Source organism: Theobroma cacao, chromosome 2 (genome assembly GCF_000208745.1).
Source record: "Theobroma cacao cultivar B97-61/B2 chromosome 2, Criollo_cocoa_genome_V2, whole genome shotgun sequence".
Lineage (NCBI taxonomy): Eukaryota > Viridiplantae > Streptophyta > Magnoliopsida > Malvales > Malvaceae > Theobroma > Theobroma cacao.
In genome coordinates this window covers 4,224,765-4,244,236 of record NC_030851.1, presented here as the reverse complement: position 1 = coordinate 4,244,236, position 19,472 = coordinate 4,224,765, and the positions used below count along the sequence as shown (strand labels likewise).

Below are 19,472 nucleotides of genomic sequence, written 5' to 3'. Positions count from 1 at the left end.
TCCCTTCAGTCCAACCCTTGGCCATTTACAGGTGTATTTTCTCTGTTCAACTTTCAACCTTTTTGTTTGGGTTGTTGAGGAGTTTTATTTATAATAAAACTAAAAGCATATCCCAAATCCCCACTCTCTTTGAATCAAATTTGATGATAATGGCATAATGATGGGCTTATGCATATTCAAACCCTGTCTGTTGTTCTTTGATTATATCTCTAAATTTCAAACAATGTTTGATTATCCAATGTTAGATCTCAATTTGAATATTTTATATTGAAGATAAGTGATTGAAGTGCAATAGTTTTCTTGGGATCACTCAATCTACTATATTTAAAGAAAGGTGAAAATGAGGGAGGGAGGCCGTTGACCGATCTGAATCTTATTGAGATCACTCAATTTGTCATTTTTATACAAAAGTTGTTGAATTATGTATGTACAATTTAAAATAATAACAAGTGAATTCTATAATTAATTTCTCAATTACACCTTTACCATATGATAAAATATAGTTTGCATATGTGATTCTTAATCAATTTCAATCAAGAATTAAATATCTCTCTTATAGTCAGATTATATCATATAATTATAGTTTGAGCTGTACTTACCAATTTTTTGTTCCAATAGACATCCTTTTTTCTCCTTACCTTATTTTTGTTTTCCTTCCACGTATATTAATTTAAGAAAATAAGATCAATTTTACCTACATATATGCCCTGTCTCTATTCCTCACTCTTCTCTTTCTCTCTATAATTAATTTCTTTTTGCTCTCTCACATGTTCAGGCCCAAAGAGCATAAAAGGACCACAAACTCTTTACGAGTGTGGCTAGAGTATGAGCTTGCTTTTAAAAATCAACACTGTCATGTATCTTCTGTAGTTGAACACATCTTTAATTGAACAATGGGTCAAAAGGAAAATTTTTGTTACCAAGATTTTAAGGCCATTAATATACAAATGAGTTCACAAACTGTCATCTTCTGAAACTCAGTTATGATCAATGCACTTTACACCTCCATACCCAGTTCTTCAATGGAACCTAATCTTTATTTAAAAAAAAAAAGAAAATGGGAAACTCAGGGTAATGCTTTATATATATATATATATTTATATATAGCAACTTGTTAGTATGAAATTTTGTTTCCTAGTAGCTAGGGCAAGAGTGGCACCATTGTTGGGCTATAGCAGCATGCTTTGCACGCAATGCATTAATACTGATAGCCATCTACCTAGATGGAGCTTGGCTTCCTCTGAAAAGATTTGAGGTTACTTTCCTCTTTCCATCAAAGCCCAAAATCTCATTCACACAAATGAAAACTAGTCGTAGTATAATACCACTTTTTCCATTCAATAATTAACACACAAATGAAAAGGACACAAGGGCATACAGAACACACCTCCTTTGACTAAACTATAACAGGTTATGATCAATCACCAGGGGAAAATTAACATTAGGAGAAGTTACTCTCAAGGCATTTTCCCATTGCTTGCAATTTCAGTTTCTAGATCCTGAAGACCATGCTTTTGGACACGTATTTCCATGGTTTTTCATTTTTTCCAGATATGGACTGAAATGCTTCCCTTCTCTGTGACGAGGGTCTAAGAGAGAGACATAACAAAGTAGGCCAACAAACTTACAACAAAAATTGAATTCCAAGTCTCCGACCATCATTCTCAAAAATCACCTTCAGTCATTTAAACCCTGTGAATGTTATGCGTCAAGTTTTCTACCAGCCATTCTTCCCATGGAAATGCATTTAGTTCTCGTTTCCTGGAAGCCGCAAACCTTTCATTAAAATAATCCTACCAAAATCTTGTTCTGTTCAGGAACACCACTAGTTTAAAGTTTCGAGAAAAGATTTTCTTTTATTATTAAAAACTAATAAAAATATATTCATAAATAGACACATGTACTTATAAATAAATTTAAATTTGAAAAGTAATTCAGGTTTTTTTTTCTCTATTTATACTACCTTTTGAAAAGATCCTTCCCACAAAGTTTCACCTTGAATGCTTCAGTTTGGCAGCAGGGTAAGGGTCAAAAGCCTCTTAAAATCCAAGCAGCTGTATATTACATTATTATTGTGGGGCAAATCTATTGAATGAATTATGGTCAATATATCGACAAAAAATTAAAGCAGCTAGGATGCCTTGTTAGGTCTCAGGCTTTGCCAGCGACGCATCGACTGCAAAAAACATATATAATCTAACGACTACTTTTTATCTTTTTCCTTCTCTAATAAATAAAAGAGATCAAATCTCATGCTTTTCAAACAATATTTGAAAATCAAGTACCTTAAATTGTATTATATATTGTGTTTTACTAACTCTTAAGTCTTAACCATATAAACCTGGAACCCTTCAACGATCCATCACTTATTAATGGTACATAAAATATTGAAAATTCAAAATTATTTGTTGATTTGTTGACACTTAGAATCGAAATGTAAACTAATAGTAGTGAGTTTCTCGCAACTCGTTTGAAATGTATCGATAATGATTTAAGAAAAAAGTTAACAACGTTTTTTCATATAAAACAATAGGAACATTATTATTGATTTGGTAAAACTTTTGACAAATTGAGTATGCAAATATTGGATATGACCGACCCTTCGCTTGATGGTGATTCATAGGATACTCACAGACACCCAAAAAGTAATAGTAGAAGACAGAAAAAGAACGAAAATCTCATTGCGAGAGCTGTGGAAAAAACAAGATGAAGATTCTCAAACACAATATGTCTTATTGAATTAATTTTTTTTTAAAAAAAATAATTTTATGATAAAATAATATTAAAGTAAATTCAATTTAAACACGATTCACGCCATGCAACTTTAGAGAAAGACAAGTGGGCGAGAGAGATTCTCACATTCAATACCTCAGAAATAAAAAAATAACAAGAAGAGAAATTTTAAAATGCTTGCAAGTACGGACTTTGCATAAATTTAGATAAAAGTCTAAAGAGGACGGAGAGTCCAACACTGGTAATGTTCAAAAATCAAAATCCTAGGCAAGTTGGTATCATGTTCCCATTTCTGACAGGCCAACAAGTATGAATGAAGGCAAACAAAATAAGTGGAAATTACTGTTCCAAAATGCACGTACCGTCTGCCTCTCACGACGCAAAATTGGAAAGAAAAAGGTTCATTTTTCAATGATCAAAACTCAAAATGTCTGAATTTTGCACGTTGAAGTAATACTTAAACCATCATGATCATCATATACTAAAAGTCGACCTAACGGTATTCAATTGTTGGTAAGATTATATCATTTTTTGGTGGGGATGAGTAAAATGTTTTAATTAGCGATAAATAATCATTTTGCTTGCTTCTATGAAAGAAAGAAAGAAAAGTGAATTGGCTTAAAGTTTTCTTATGAAATTAACTAGTAGTAATCATTAGAATTTGGCGTGACATGACATGACACGATTCCAAGGCCATGGTCGACGTTGACTGATTCCTTCTTCCTTTTCTTGTCCAACATAGGGACGCTTCTACGTTGCTCTAGCTTTAGTCAATATTTAACAAATTAGAAAGACAAATTAAAGTGTGGTCAACGATGAACCACCACTTTGGGTTGTTCGCCTTGTAGGTGTACAACTTGATTTGTCTTTCCTTATTGGATAGCTCAAAATATCGGTGGGGAGCCGTTTTGTCATCCACAAAACCTTCCATCTCTCAAAGATTTTTTTTTTTATTTTTCATACTGGAAGAAATTAATATGTCGTCCCAAGGTTTTTCTCTTATTTATTTGGTAGTGAAATCTATATATATAGTTACATTACATACCTTTTCAATTACTCACCCGTTGGCCAAAAGAATTGCTTCCCGTAAATCTAATCATGTCAAAAAAGAGAACAAATCTAACTAGCTGTTGTTCCATCCCTTTCCTGTCCTTTGCTTTTTTCTTTCCTCTTTTTTCTCCTTCTCAAGATTTGCCCGTTCCTCGCAAGGGAATTCAAGGCTAAGAAGTTGTCTTATTGTATCATCCAAGATAAATAAATCTTTCTTTCAGATCACAGAAGGGAAAAGGGAACTGTACTGTTGTCTTGTCCCTGTGCCTTTCACTTCGGTTTCCCAAGAACTATGTTTCTGTTAGGAATATGCATTACAATACCGAGAGGTTGATCCAGCACGAAGCATTCGAATTGGGAAAGATTAATCAGGTTTCAAACGTTAATTGTATATATTAAGGACAAAATAGAACACAAAAACGAAAGTGAGACATGAACAGCAGCCTTCATAATCCTATTCCCATGGACCCCAAGTGGCTGCTGATCATTACATGATTCGCACCTTTGAATATATACTCTCTAAACTTCAACATAATCTTAAAACAATACCATTTACAGGTTAATGTCACTTCCAGGCGTGGACTCGAGCATTTTGATGATTATGATATATGTTAAGTATAGAATTAAAAACTCAACTATTTGTCTTAAGTTCAGGAATCCAGACTGTACAGTCTGATTCTTAATCATTTTTCAATTGGAAATACTCTAACCCCACTAATGCACATGCTGAAATTAATATTTGAACTAGCTTCCCGAAAGCGAAAAAGAAAAGAAATAAACTGATTTGAGTCAGTGCTGGTGGCTTAGACCTTTGAGTGTCTCTGCCGCTGTCCAATGCATATACATGTCTCAGGGAGTCAGTAAGTACAGTTGTTGCAAGTACCAAAGTTTTATATTATTACTTATAAATTAAACAATAAGAAATTCAGTGCTGGACTGATTCTATTTAACAATTATCAGTGCTTGGCACGCAATGTACATGCATACAGCACACCTAAAGCATGATAGACTTTCCAGGTTTGTATTGTATAATTTATCTTTTCCCTATTTTTGGGTTCATGTCCCTGAGGGCTAGTAAATTCTTCGTGTTCCTTTTCTCACTGTTAGTCTGTTCTCTGTAACTGGTTTTCTTTCCTGAATATTGAAGGCATACAGAAGATGAACTTATGCTTCACAAATTCAATCAAAGATTCTCACCACCTTGCACTAGTCGAATTTAAGTCTAACATCAACACTTAAACATGCACATTAACACTTCTTTTTCCTTTTGTAGAAGGAAGGAATGATAGCCCATTAGTTATTAAGATCACAGTTTACCACAACAGGGAGAGGGGGAATGGGAAAAAGATTCAAACTGAGAGAACAATAAATGCAAAGCAGGTATGTTTAATTCAGATACTAAAGGATAGTTTTCTTACGGGGTGCTGGCCCATAAAATTAATGACCCCATGAAAATGCAACCTTATTGGACAGGAAAGCTATCGAAATCATTTTATTTGCCAGCTGTAGCTCGAACCTGTTACGCTGATAAGTAAACTAGTAAGCGCATTAGTGTAGAGTGCTATTCAATGCTCTAAACATGAATAGCGGGATACAAAGCAAAGGAACAAAGAAGTGAAAGTGATTAGCAAAATAAGAGAACTTGTCATTTTTATGGTACAAGTGTACAATCTTTTTACTTATTCTAGCCCACACCACACTCTTTGAGTACAATTTCGCCATACCCATCGAAAGTTGGAAACAATCATACCAATAGGATGATTAATTGGGTATATCTTGTCAGCTAGAAGGAAGGCTAACCTTTCTCTTCACTTGAAGCAACAACAATAATCTCCCCCCCATCCCACAAGCATAAGCAAATCAAAGAAAGAGAAAAAAGTGTTTGGAATAATCAAAGTGGCATTGAATTATAAAGGGCTACGCTACCTTCGAACAAACAAAATTTGTAGTGCAAAGTATACAGGTGGGGAGATGGAAATCTATCAAGTAGTGATGACCAAATAACGATGGTAATTGGTTCCCAACAATTGGTTTGGTGAACTTCGTCATCATCATGTTGATTTTCAAGTTCGGAACTGGATGGGATAGAACCACCCCGGTTTGGGTCGTTTTCTTGGTTGTTTAGTCCCTTTCACAGCTTCATATATTGACAAAAGATTAAGAACAAAAAGCATTACGATTTCAACATAGAATGCTTAATGCACATGGCATTCAGAAGATTAGATTGAAGATTTGCATTAATTAATCCTCAAATTGATTGATGAGATCATAGAAGCAGTCAAGGAAAACAAAACAGAAATAATGAGATTCTAGATTGATTGAATATTGATTTTGAGGGATTAAAACTAAATAAATCACTGTAGACTTTCCAACACAGATCTTAATCTCAACCAAATAAAAAAAGAGTTTGTAATTTGAAGTATACCCTTTTTTTGATCCAGTCAATGAAATGCTTAACAAGTTTTATAGTTTTTAAAATGTGCATACAAAAAAGAATATGAATGATAGCGAAAGATAATTGGGTTTTAGATCAGAAATGCATACTTGATGTTGATTAACTATAATCTTATAAAAAAAAGGATTTTTTTTTTCATTTCAGAAAATATCCATAATAAAAGTATATAATGAAATTGAAGAACAGTTTCTATACATAACGCGTGCATAATATATAGAACATAATCAATATGACTATGGAAAATTAAAAAAAAAAAAACAATGAATATAAATTTAATAAGTCAAAAGTTTTTATATTTTTAATTATCAGATGATACAGAAAAATATTGCCATGGGATTCCTTGCAAAGCCATCTAAATTACATAATAAAGTTTTTTTTTAGTCGGATTTCATGATCAAGGCTACAAGAAACGTTGCAATTTTGGTTTTTGTCAACCGACTGAGATTGACCAGTCAAAATATTTGTTTAATATCATAATTAGTCAAAAATCAAAATACAGTAATATACAATTTCTTTTTGTTGGGCGATGCATTCAAAACTTGTTTGGTTTGGGTTTTTTTAAATTCAAAAATTATTTTGAAGTTTTTATAAAAAATAATAATTTTTAAAATTAAGTTAAAATCGTTTAGTAATTTTATTTTTATAAGTTTTTTTTATAGATAAGATGTTTACCAATCAACTTATATAAACTTTAATTTTAGTTAAAATTACCATAAAAGGTGTTTAATAAATAACTTTCTATTAATTACAAATTTTTTTGTTAAAAAAATATTAATTTTATTTTTTATTTATTTAAAATAAAATTTTGAAAATATAAAAAGTATTTTTATATAACATAAAGTTTATATTTTATAATTAATCATTAAAAAATTTTACAAATAATTTATAAGTAACACCTAATTCATAAATAACTTAAAATCAACTATTTTTTCCATCAATTCTTCTCACTTTAATTGATTATTCAAAACTATAATTGTGTTCGATTTTTTTTTTGTAATCTTTGTAAAAAAAGATAGAAGAGAGAGATCGTAATTAATGTTAGAAAAAGGTAATTTGTAAAGAGAGTGAGCGAAGAGAAAGATCGATTGACAAATAGGCTTTTTTGAGAAGGTAATGTTGAGATTATTTTTAACAGATGAAAATATTTTTGAAACAAAAAAAATATTTTTNTGTTAAACAACTAACATATTTTTAAAAGAAAATAAAATGAAACTCCTCTTTGGAGTTTTTCTTGGAATTCTTTTTTAAAAAAATTCAAAATCCATTTTACTGTCGCTTTTACTTTTAAAATGCAAATAAATTGAAAAAAAAAAAAACCAAACAGGCATGAAGTCAAAGTTGAAAATATTTGATTATCCAAAACCTAGCTGAAGGGATCCTAGCCCAGCTGCATGCCAGTAGGCCCGATTTGATAAAAAAAATAAAGTGATCGGGCCATGAGCCTGACCCAGGATAAATAGCATGACAAGGCTTTTAAGCTATTTTGACATGTAAAAGGCTTTTTCCAAACTAGACCCAATCCAAAGACAAGAGCAGCTGGGCTGGGTTGGAGTCTATCTATTACTATATTATTATGGATGAAAGAAAGCCCTAAAGGGCCTTCATTTGACAGCCTATTGATAAATTTCTAAATAAAAAAGCATATATATTAAGGATTAATATTAGATATATTGACGGTGTATAGTTTCTATATACTATCAAGTCATTAAATTTTGATACCTTATATATACATATATATATATATATATATAGATAAGGGTTAATATTTGATGCATTGATACACTATAAGTTCACCAAAATATGGCACCTCATTAATGAGGTAAAAAATCTTTAAAAACTAAAATTTAAGTAACTTTTGATATAAGGGAAGTGGAAGTACATTCATTGCAACGTGCCTAATTAAATTACATTATAGTATTTATTTTGTAACAAACCACTGCAATGTAAGGTTGCAATTTAATCACATTACAGTAAGTGGATGTAATGTGATTGTAATCCAAAACCAATACAATCACATTACATTACACTTTACAATGTTCTTAAAGACATTTTTATCCTTCAACTTTGTTACCTTGTTAAAAACATTTTGTAATGTTATGATTAAAATAAAATATATAATATAAGAATAAAAAATTAAAATAAAATAAAATATAAGAAATTAAAATTTATATAATATAGGTAAAATAAATTAAAACAAAATATATAATATAAAAAATATATTAAAGAAATAAAAAAAATTTATAAGATTATCATAAGAAATGAAAATAAAATATATGACATTAAAAATAAAATTTAAGATATTATATTATATAAAAATTAACAATAAAAAATACATGTATATTAAACTTACATTTTAATAAATAAGGGTAATTTTGAAAATTAACATTACATTATTAGCAAAGTATTTGTAAACCAAACATTGTAATGTTATTTTTACTGCATTTTAATAATTATTTTACTTGTATATCAAATACTGTAATATTATTTTCTTTGCAATCATATTACTTACAATCACATTATTTATAATCATATTGCATTATAAAATATCAAACGCCATATAAATATTAAAAAGTTTATAATAACTAATTAAAAAAATATTTTCACATTTCTAGCTCTTTTAGATATTATTTTGCTTGTTCTCAGCTTTGATCTCGCTCCATCTTCTTTTCCTCTTCTTCCATTATCTTTTCAAGTCCATCATTTTCTTCTCCACTTATTCCATTAAAATTAAGTTTTGCAAAATTTTAAAACTTTAATAGCAATTATTAGATTTTTTTTCTTTTTTTTATATTATTTTTTTATTATTTGTTAAAGAGATTGAGAAAACATATCTTAAAAAATGAAAAAACAAAATTTAAATATATAAATTTTTTAAGCAAAATTTTATTAAGTTAACAATTTTGCTTTTAATTAACACAAAAAATTATTCTTTTCCTATAAGCCATATCACACCTTTCTTTCTCAAGGTGTTACAAAGGGAAATTCATATAATTAATTTTGAAACTCTTGTAAAATGGTTAGTAATATCTCGTCAAATATGACTAACTTTCATTTAAAATATTGAAAACTTGGGTTTAGTTAAAAATTAAAATGTTTATATAACATATCATATGAACAATAACTTTGGTTTAAATACCAAAAACAAATATAATTTAGTTTAACATCTCATGTTTAAATTTACTAGCATTTTGGGTTTTAGTAAAATGGAAAAGTAACACCTTAAAAGAATTTTGGTTTTGATAGAGATTTGAAGTTTTATGAGTGCATTATAAGGGAAAAAAACCTAATGTATGTGGAAAAAGAACAATTTTGGACTTAATGTATTATTTATAAGCAAAATTGTTGACTAAATAAAATTATACTAATAAGATTTATTTATTTATTTGAATCTTATTTTCTCAATTTTTAAAAAATAAGAAAAGAATTTAAAAATTACTCTTAAAGTTACAGAATTTTGTAAAACTTAATTTTTATGGAAGGAGAAGAAAAAAAGAAGATGATGGAATTAGAGAGAAATAGAAAATAAGAGAATAAAAAAAAGAACGGTTGAGAGAGAATAAAAAATAAAAATATTTTATTTTTTATTTAATTAATTATTATAAATTTAATATTTAATATTTAATTTTATTTTTTTTTAACTTTATTAATGAAGTGGTACATTTTTGTGATATGATAATGTATAAAAATTATACATTATCAAAACATCAAATATAAATCTTATATATAAATACTTTCTTTTTTTGTCATATGACGGAATGTTACTATTCATATTTGAGAACCCAAACTTTGGAAAATCCCACCATAATTGCATGTATTTAATGAAAGAAAGAAAAAACAGAGTGTGAGAAAAACAATACGACAGCAATATTCGGTAGTTTTGGTCTTCATCCCAATTCCCAAATTGACCCGGCCATTTGCTTCGGTGACAAGTACGGAGAGCGTGTGAGATTTTTTTTGTAGAAATTTTTGAGATATTAAGTATTATTCAAGAAAACAATTTAAAAAAAAAATTTGAAAAGCGACAGAGGTTTTTGAGATATTTTTGGTAGGGGCAAGTAAATATCAAGACTTTTATGGGCGTCAACTACTCGACAGCACGTGACTGTGGACCCTACCTGACACCATCTCAGTCTTTAACTGGTCACCGCGTTGCTAACTAACCCTGGTTTAGTTGGTTTCTGGTCACGGATAAAACTTTATTCCGAATATTCTTTTCAGCCCTGAACTATAATTTCCATCTAATATTTCAATTTTTTTGATTAAATATTTATAAATAATAAAGATTATATTAAACTCTTTTCACCTACAACATTCATGGAATAGTAAAAATAAAAAATTTTAAAAATTAGGTTTAATATTTTTTGCATAATATAATTGGTTTTAAGAAAAGAAATTAATTAGTATATTTAAAACGCGCTATGCTAATAGTTAAATCAAAGGATAGACCAATGCTAGCAACCAAACAAGCCAAAACATTCAGTGTTGTCAGAACTTTAATCATAGTTAAGCGCATTTACTGTACCCAGCTGCAACTAACCTAATTGGAACCTCGCATCCTCTCTATAAAAGCATGCTTTAGCCTCTCGCCGTTTCCATTCTCAGCTCCTTCCAAAATATCATCCCCTATTTGTGCTGCTACCCTCTTTTACCCTAGGGGATTGTAGTGTTTCCTACATGGCCTCCGCAGATATTGAGTTCCGGTGCTTCGTCGGAGGGCTCGCCTGGGCCACCGACGATAGGGCTCTCGAACAAGCCTTCAGCCAGTACGGCGAGATCGTCGAATCGAAGGTCCGTTTGTGCAGAGATCGGACTCCAGATCTGACTCGATCCGACCCGATCCGGGCCTCTCTGTCTATGATCTGTGATCCTTGATCTGTTGTTTTGTGTTACTACTTGTTACTTGATACTCTCTTGTTACTATTCTCTCTTTTATATCTCTCGCCGGTACGTTCTGTCTTCATCCCCCTGGGCCGAAGATCGATCGATTCTAATATATCTATATTCTTTTACCTTTTTTATATATTTGTTGTTAATTTAATTATGTTTTATTCAGATCATTAACGATCGTGAGACTGGAAGATCCAGAGGCTTCGGGTTCGTTACTTTCCGTGACGAGAAAGCTATGAGGGATGCTATTGAAGGAATGAACGGTCAGAATCTGGACGGAAGGAATATCACCGTCAATGAAGCTCAATCTCGCCGAAGCGGTGGTGGCGGTGGCGGTTATGGTGGAAACGGCGGTTACAGTCGCGGTGGCGGCGGCGGTGGATATGGAGGTCGCCGTGAGGGAGGTTACGGAGGTGGTCGCCGTGAGGGTGGATATGGCAATAGTGGAGGATATGGCGGTGGTGGATACGGAGGTGGACGCCGTGAGGGTGGATATGGTGATGGTGGATCTCGCTACCCTAGAGGTGGCGGCGCCTCTGAGGGCAACTGGAGGTCTTAGAATTAGCGTATGAGTGGGCTTGGGCCGTATGTGTTGTGGTTGGGTTTATCGGTTGTTTAGTTAGTGTTTGGTTTGATGATGTTGCTACGGTTCTTCTATGGTTCTCTGTTACTGTTTGGGTGTTGGGTTCTCTCTTTTTTGACCGAATGGTTCTTATGCTTATGTTATCGGTATTGTTAGGTGTAAAATCTTTAAACTTGAAAAATGGAATGAAGTACAGATCTTCTTTTCAAATTCGAGCTGATTCTTTATTTATTTTTATTATTAAATTTTAATCGCTGCCAAGCAAGCAACTCCATGATCCACACTGATTAACATAAAATATCAAAAGATAGAACAACCTTTGAGAGTTGACACCAATTCTTAAATGGCTTATTTTGCTATCCATTGGGTTACCGTTGTGCATTTGGTATTAGATAACTTCCTAAACATGATAATCACGATAATTCCATATCCAATTATCTATTAGATTTAGGGTTTAATTTCTTAGCAGCAGATAATATTCAATATAATATAATGAGAAACTAAAAGGCTATCTGACAACAAAGCTTATATCTTTAGTAAGATAGAGTGAATTATCGGATTAATAAAGCTTTGAATCTTGTCTTGCATGGATTTTCCTGCTGATGATGGGCCACGCCCTACATTCCTTCAATGACATGCATCTATGCTTGATCTTTGTGGTAATTTTTGGTGTTTCTACTCCTGTGAATGGATGGGACCAATTGAGTCTCTTGACCCATTGGAGTCCTGGTAAGCATGTATAGCTTTTACAAGCCCGTCCCAAGTCTCAGGAGTGCATAATGGTAAGGCCCAAACTGTGTCACGGATCAAGAGTTGCCAAGAGAAATGGATTATTATTATTATTATTATGTGGCCATTTCCCGTCTTTGGTTGAGTTCCCGACTTCCTATGTCCACTCCTGGAGAGGGTTGAATAGTGAAAAATTAATGAATTTCCTCTGTTCTCAGAGTCTCCCTCTACTCTTCTGGTTACAGATTTGCATAGAAGCTCTGGGTTTCGAGTCTGGACCTGCTGTCGAAACACCAGCTGTAAATTTTTATCGAAAGGAAATGGAGCAAGCTGACATATGGTATAAAACTGGGAGCTATTGACTTTCTCAGCCAATTAAAAACAATTGCATTGCACTCTGGTCGGAAGCCATAGCCCATAGACGAGATTTTCTTATGCTGAATCAAGCCTCAAACCTTGACATCATTTCAACTTCATATACAGAACCTACACCAGTATAACGTTGGTGACCTTTAGGTAACATCAGAGTTTCTTACATCAGTTTTTATGGAATGTAGCCTTTAACAAGCAGGTCTTACTCTTTTGTTTGAAGAAACTGATATTACTACTGATTAATGGCCAAAGCCCAAAGATTGTTATAAATTGAATTAGTCTCTCAAGAATCAAATTCTTTTGTGGTGATAAATCTACTTTCTGTCACATTGCAGGGGCAACATCACACTCTAGCAATGAAGTTGGTTTGGCTTCACTCCCTTGTCAAAGGTACATCAGTAAGCTGACCGCAGGGTACACCTTGAGATGGTGAGAATATTTTTGTTATCTGCACGCTGGATTTGGTCTCTAAAAGCATGATTTTCCTGTGGAATAACAAGGAAGCAGGACACAAAAAAGATAATGTTCGTAAAGAAATTGTCAAGTTCAAAGAACGAAATATTGCATTAGCTTCTCCGTGGTATTGTTGATTGCAAAATCACCAAGCAGACACGAAACCGACATTGACTTTTACGCTGCACTTTAGCGAGAACGACAGCACAAGATCAGCATAAGAACTTGCGAATCTCTGCCCCACAATATCTTGGTTTGGTCTCACTGAATATTCCAACAATTGAATTGGCCATCAGCGTACGGCGTAACAGCATGTACAATTTATTTTTATTTAAATTCCAAAAGGAAAAGAAAAATCATAATAATTATGAAAAAAAGAAAAAGAAAAAGAAAAGAAAGGGTGGGGGGAAATAGTTTTACCTGTCTCAAACTGCAATGAAGCTCCAATTCAGCGCACACAAAATCTTTTAAGACCAACTTGACAGAAATTCATTGGTGCATTTGGGAATGGACATCGTCATGCGATTGGTTGTAAAACAAGACAATGGAGTCATTAATTATCCATATATCTTTTTGCATGGGCTCGTGTCCTGCGAATACATCACATCTTTCCCAGCTTATACAAGCCACAGATGTATTATCAACTTTGAGTGTTACTCTCTATTGCTTCACCCTTCATGGAACACAGACAACGGCCCTTGTGATCCTTAATAGGAAGGGTTGCATTAATCATATTCACACGATAAATAGGCATTTTCCCTCTGCATATTCTCTCCTATACCCCTATAGCTATAGGGCTATGGCTTTTCTTTTTCTGGAAGAACTTTCACTCTTCATATTCCAAGAAATTAACTAATTCAAACCAATTTTACATTCCATCGTTCCAAAATTTCTGTGTTCAAAGATTCCACGGGGGAAAGAAAATCATCTTTATTCTTTTGCGGCTGATGTAAATCTACTGGCCGGCGTGGTATGTCTAGGTAGTGGGCTCTTTTCCGTCAGAATAAAGTTGCAGATTCCTGGTTCTGTGGTCTTTAACTTAAAAAGTGCGCTTAAAAGGAAAAATCTAAGAGACCATCAACCACCCCCCCCCTCCCTTAGAACTTACTAAAAACCAATAGATTTACGAAGTTTAAACCCTTATCATTGCAAAACCAACTCCTCCAATTTCCAAGGAAGGACCACTTGTCAAAAGAACAAGTCCTGAGAGAGAAAGGAATCCACAGATATTACTTTCAATTGGATAGACTGAATGATAAGGATTCCAAATATCGGCAAGGAGGTGTATCTCAACAGCATCACTTTTTTTCGTACCGATTCCTAGAAAGTTGCATGGGTAATTTTCAACCAATCATCACAGCGAGCCCCATTAGCATGTGGTCAGTATCCAAGAATATGACTCCTGCAAGTTGACACTAGAGGCCATGGATTGTGTGAGTGCTGGTAGTTGGTAAACCTGCTTCATTTTTTAACAAATTATGCCCCTATTATAACAAGTAAGGGTTAAAATTAATCTGCTCAAGAAACACTTTTCAATGGAATAAATCAGCAGGATGGCAAGAAACGAGCAGAGAATGATGTGTTTCACACTGAAAAATTCTTGATAAACACTGCTTTATTTTCTCAGAAAATTGAGATTTTTAGATATTATTTTTGCCCCTGCACAACGTTTTCTCATTGTTTAATCCAACACAAGTATAGTCTACCGGCTCTGAAACTATAGCAGCCTCATTCTATCGCAGCATCCTACGTCACGAAGATTTGAAGGAATCATACATCACGCTTTCCCGAATGCAGAAAGTTTCCCATTCCTGTCATTCTAAATCTTAAATTTGGGAGTCGGCTCTGTGGACTCTAAACGATGTGAATAAGACTTTACCGAGGTCTACTTGCTGGATTTTAGTGAGCGTAGGCCCATATAGGTTGGGGCTACTCTAAATCAACTTGCAGCCTAAATCATGTTATCACACCACCGTCCTCTGAATTCTGATGCCTTCGTAGATTTGACTTATTATTCCAAGCAGATATTTAGTCTCTTCCGAGAAATTGTGTCATTTTCTGATTGTCAGATACTTCTAGAATGAAGAGATTACGTTCTTTATATGCTTGAAATGGAATTACTGTGACAATCTTAATCTTCCATTTATGTGATACTTATCTGCCCTGCTTTTTGTGAGGAGAGAATCTGATTACAAATGCCACAATGTGTAAATATCGCTCAAGTTGACAAGAGAACATGCACAGATTTTGCGTATGCAGACCTCAGCTGCAATCTGCATTTATCCAAAGAAGAGATGAGTTGGAGATGGAGAAAAATAAACCTTTTCGTCACATTGAGAGGATAACTTGCAGCAATCATTGGGATTCCAATCTTGATTTTCTGCTGAAGCCTACATGTATCTTCAATAGATGTCGCTTTCTTCAGTTAAATCATATTAGGCACTTGTATATGTCGAAGGGTCAGAGAAATGGTCAATTAAAACAGGTCCTGGGATTGATCTTTGTATGATCTGCTTTAACCAGATCCTTCGTTGATATTTTTAGGGGTAATCGCCTAATCGGAAAACCTTATAAGCAAGAAAAGTGAAAAAGGAAAATAGAAAAGAAGAGATATAGGGAAGACTTAAAAAGCTCACATGGGGGCTCCTTCTAACAGGGCCAATAAAAGATTCTGTCAAATAATTGCAATTGGGTTGCGCCTGACTAACCTGAAGTCAGTTCAGGTTTGATTATGGATCTTCATCATTGGAGGCACCAGGGTGGAACCGATATGGACCAGCCAAGCTCATACTCATCTGTTCACCCCAAAGAAGCAAGAGTTCAAATCAAAGTTCCATTTCCACAAGGGATAACCAAATTCAGCCATGAACGAAAAAATCATAACAATATTTACCAGACTACAAAGCACTAAAAGCAAAGAACAAGTGGACTAACTCTATAAACCATGGAGATTTTTTCTCATATATAGCAGTATTCAGTTTATTTTTATCTGATACCAGCTTTTGGATGTGCTTTGCACATTTTAGGGACTATATTTGAAAGGGATAGCATCAAATAATTTACCATGTTGTACTATTATTCGGTTTGTCACATTTTCTTTGCTTCATTTGCAGGGCTTAAACAGTGGTTTCCATAGATCATATAATAACAAGATTACTTTGCTCGACTTGCATTATTTACACATTGCCTTATAACAAACTCATTGATCATGAGCAACATGCTTTTTTCCCTCTTTTATGTTGATGCCTTTGTGATTGGCATGAATAAAGACTGCTAGAGCTAACTGTTATATGCCGGGCGACGAGGGTTTTCAATTTTCTATTCAACAAGAAACACTGATAACGGAGTCCAGGAGCAATGAATTCTACCATACAGAGGATCTTGCAACATTACAAAGTTTCTAAACATTCTTGTGTGTTGAGTAAACAGATCCCAGTCAAAGAACAAGACGTCTAGACACCCTTTTACCAGAAAACCAAACATTCAACAAAGAACAACCCCAATTGTAAAAATAGTAGGTAAGATATGTTGACCTTTCCAGGAAGAAGAAAAGCAACAAGATTATGATCGTATGAAATCGACAAGCCAGCTAGAATGCTTGGAATGTTGTTCAGGACACAGTGCAGTAATTCAAGAATGACCTGTAGGGAACCACAAAACAAAACCAACAGTAGGACTCTTTTCGAAGAATAATACTCATTAGCAGTGCGGTGAAACACGTGAAATTATAGTACGGACACAAGATTTTTGGTCTATGGTTCGAGCATATGGACCCACCTGAGCGCATGCAGGGAGGAGTAGAATAAGAACATGCAAAGGGCAAATTGAAATCTCCAAAAAAAAGAATCCTAATAACACAAGGAGAAACAAACTTTCCCTGGGATTTCTGTTTTGTCTTGACCCCAAGCACGTATTGGAATGCTTATTTTCTAAGGCTCTATGATCAACTGAAATTACTTTGTTCTCCAGGAACTACAGGAACTTCATAGTCCATAACCACGTGAGTCGATCAACTCAAGTTTTACTATTAGCTAAAACAAGGGAAAGCTTTCCGGGATCTACTCTTTTAAGCAGTACTTGTTAATTGTGTGGGTTTTCTGAGATATATATATATATCATCCAGTTCACATGATTATAATCAGAATGAAGAAATTTTTTCTCTGCCTCATATGGTGTGCAGAATAATAAACGAAGAAAAGGACTTAATTAAATGCTACTATAATTAATTTCTGTTAATATATTTTTATTTGGAGATACTGATTCTCTTACATTTCCCTTCTTCCTCTTTGTCCTACTACATTTTGTGGTTCCTAAGGAGACAAATCATTAAAATTCTACAGGGCTTTTGCAAGATTTCTACGCCAACTAGCCATATACCCCACCTCACCCCACCCCCCACCCCCACCCCTCCGCTTATAAAGAGCAGCCATTGCCACCTCTTTGCTCATACCATCCCCTTGACAGCAGTCTTCTTTGTTTGACCCTATATCCTCTCCTCAGTATCCTTTGCTTCTTGTACGCTCTCCAATTTCCTCATTTTTCAAAAAAAAAAAAAAACCATTCTGAATAGTGATTCTTTATTCTACTGGTACTCCTAGTTTTCTTGCCTAATTTTGAACAGTTATTTTACGTTAGCCTAAGAAGAATGGCATCAAGCTCAATGTCCTCCCGTGGTTCTGGTTCATGGACAGCCAAGCAAAACAAAGACTTCGAAAGGGCTTTGGCTGTGTATGATAAGGACACCCCTGACCGTTGGTACAATGTTGCCAAGGCGGTTGGAGGGAAAACTGCTGAAGAAGTGAAAAGGCACTATGAGCTCCTCGTGCAGGATGTGAAGCACATCGAGTCAGGCCAAGTGCCCTTCCCCAACTACAGGACCTCTGCCGGAAATAGCCGAGGTAACGCGAGTGATGAGGAGAAAAAGTAGTGAAAAAATAGTACTAACTAGCAAAGAAAAGACCTTCACCTAGACAAAGTTATACTTTGTTTTCTCAAAAACAAAACGATAGCAAGCAAGCTTTTTCCATTGGTGTTAGCTAGTACGGCAATTAGAATATCTCTTTGACTTTTATAACCATGAGATGCCGAAATTAAAGGTATCTAAATCTCGAAAAAGGGCAAACGCCTGTCCCTCGAGTCTGGCCCCTCAAACCTTACATAGATTCTCTGACTCCTTTTCTTAGGCACAATAAGGCGGTTTCCATCCCCCACTTGCCACAGAACACATAACCGCGACTTAGTTTGCTTATTTGCTACTACTTTTTATTGCTTTCATAAGCCTAACCTACTTAAGTTTTTATGCTTTGTAAAAAAAACCAAGACCTGTTGTTTTCAGAGAGTACGTCACATATATTTTCGTGAGGACCCCTTTACATAATTTCAATCATGGGAGTCCCTCCAAGAAAGTAAATTAGAGACCTAGGAAATTATAGCAGCTTTCTGATTTTTTCGTCATCTGTCGTCTCCTCCCCGGCTCATTAGTCTTATTCCTGATGTACTTTTTCACGTGGCTCCCATAACTCTGAGCTTTAAGCCACCAGAGCTTATATTTCTCTCTACATCTCTCCTTCCTTCCGACGTAAATCAAACAAGCGGCATCTCCCCATCATTAATTTTTTATGGCTAACTCTGTTGATTTTCTCTTTTAATATGCAGGATGAAAAGTATGGAGCCCAATTGAGGAATGGACTTGCGTCACCTACAATAAAGATCCATTGCCGCCGCCTGCTAGTATATCAGATGTCACCATAGTGATTGTAGTAATAGTACTAATTATAGCAGAATCGCGATTAGTGACTCCATCTCCTCCTCTAAGTTTTAGTTATTACGCTCTTTATATATTCTATGTCATCTATTAATAATGTATCGGGAAGTGGCACATAATCTGTCATCTTTCTTCCTCTCTCCTGTGCTCTTTTTGTGAAAGAATCTCTTTTGTTGGAATCTATAGTACGTATTTTGTTTAGCCTGTACTAGTGCTTTTATTCTCAGTACAATAAATAATGCATTGAAATAATTGAAGAATCAAAGTACAAATAACAAAATTCGCATTGAACTAGATGTAATCTGACAGTGAATTCTGTACGAAAGGAACACTATGAGATTGACAGATGTACATCATCAGATGGGATCGCTAAAGAACAAATTAATATGGAAGTATACTGTGTGTGTATATATATATATATATATATATATATATATATATATATA

General features: G+C 33.8%; 2 protein-coding genes across 2 annotated transcripts; both read left to right on the top strand.

The window, feature by feature from the left end:
* On the top strand, positions 10,755-11,924 carry LOC18607779 (glycine-rich RNA-binding protein GRP1A). The gene is made up of 2 exons (XM_007042126.2): positions 10,755-11,026; positions 11,292-11,924. The coding sequence occupies exons 1-2, from the start codon at positions 10,913-10,915 to the stop codon at positions 11,682-11,684; spliced, it is 507 nt and encodes a 168-aa protein (XP_007042188.2). The 5' UTR covers positions 10,755-10,912; the 3' UTR covers positions 11,685-11,924.
* On the top strand, positions 17,692-19,227 carry LOC18607777 (protein RADIALIS-like 1). The gene is made up of 2 exons (XM_018114695.1): positions 17,692-18,160; positions 18,918-19,227. The coding sequence occupies exons 1-2, from the start codon at positions 17,908-17,910 to the stop codon at positions 18,920-18,922; spliced, it is 258 nt and encodes an 85-aa protein (XP_017970184.1). The 5' UTR covers positions 17,692-17,907; the 3' UTR covers positions 18,923-19,227.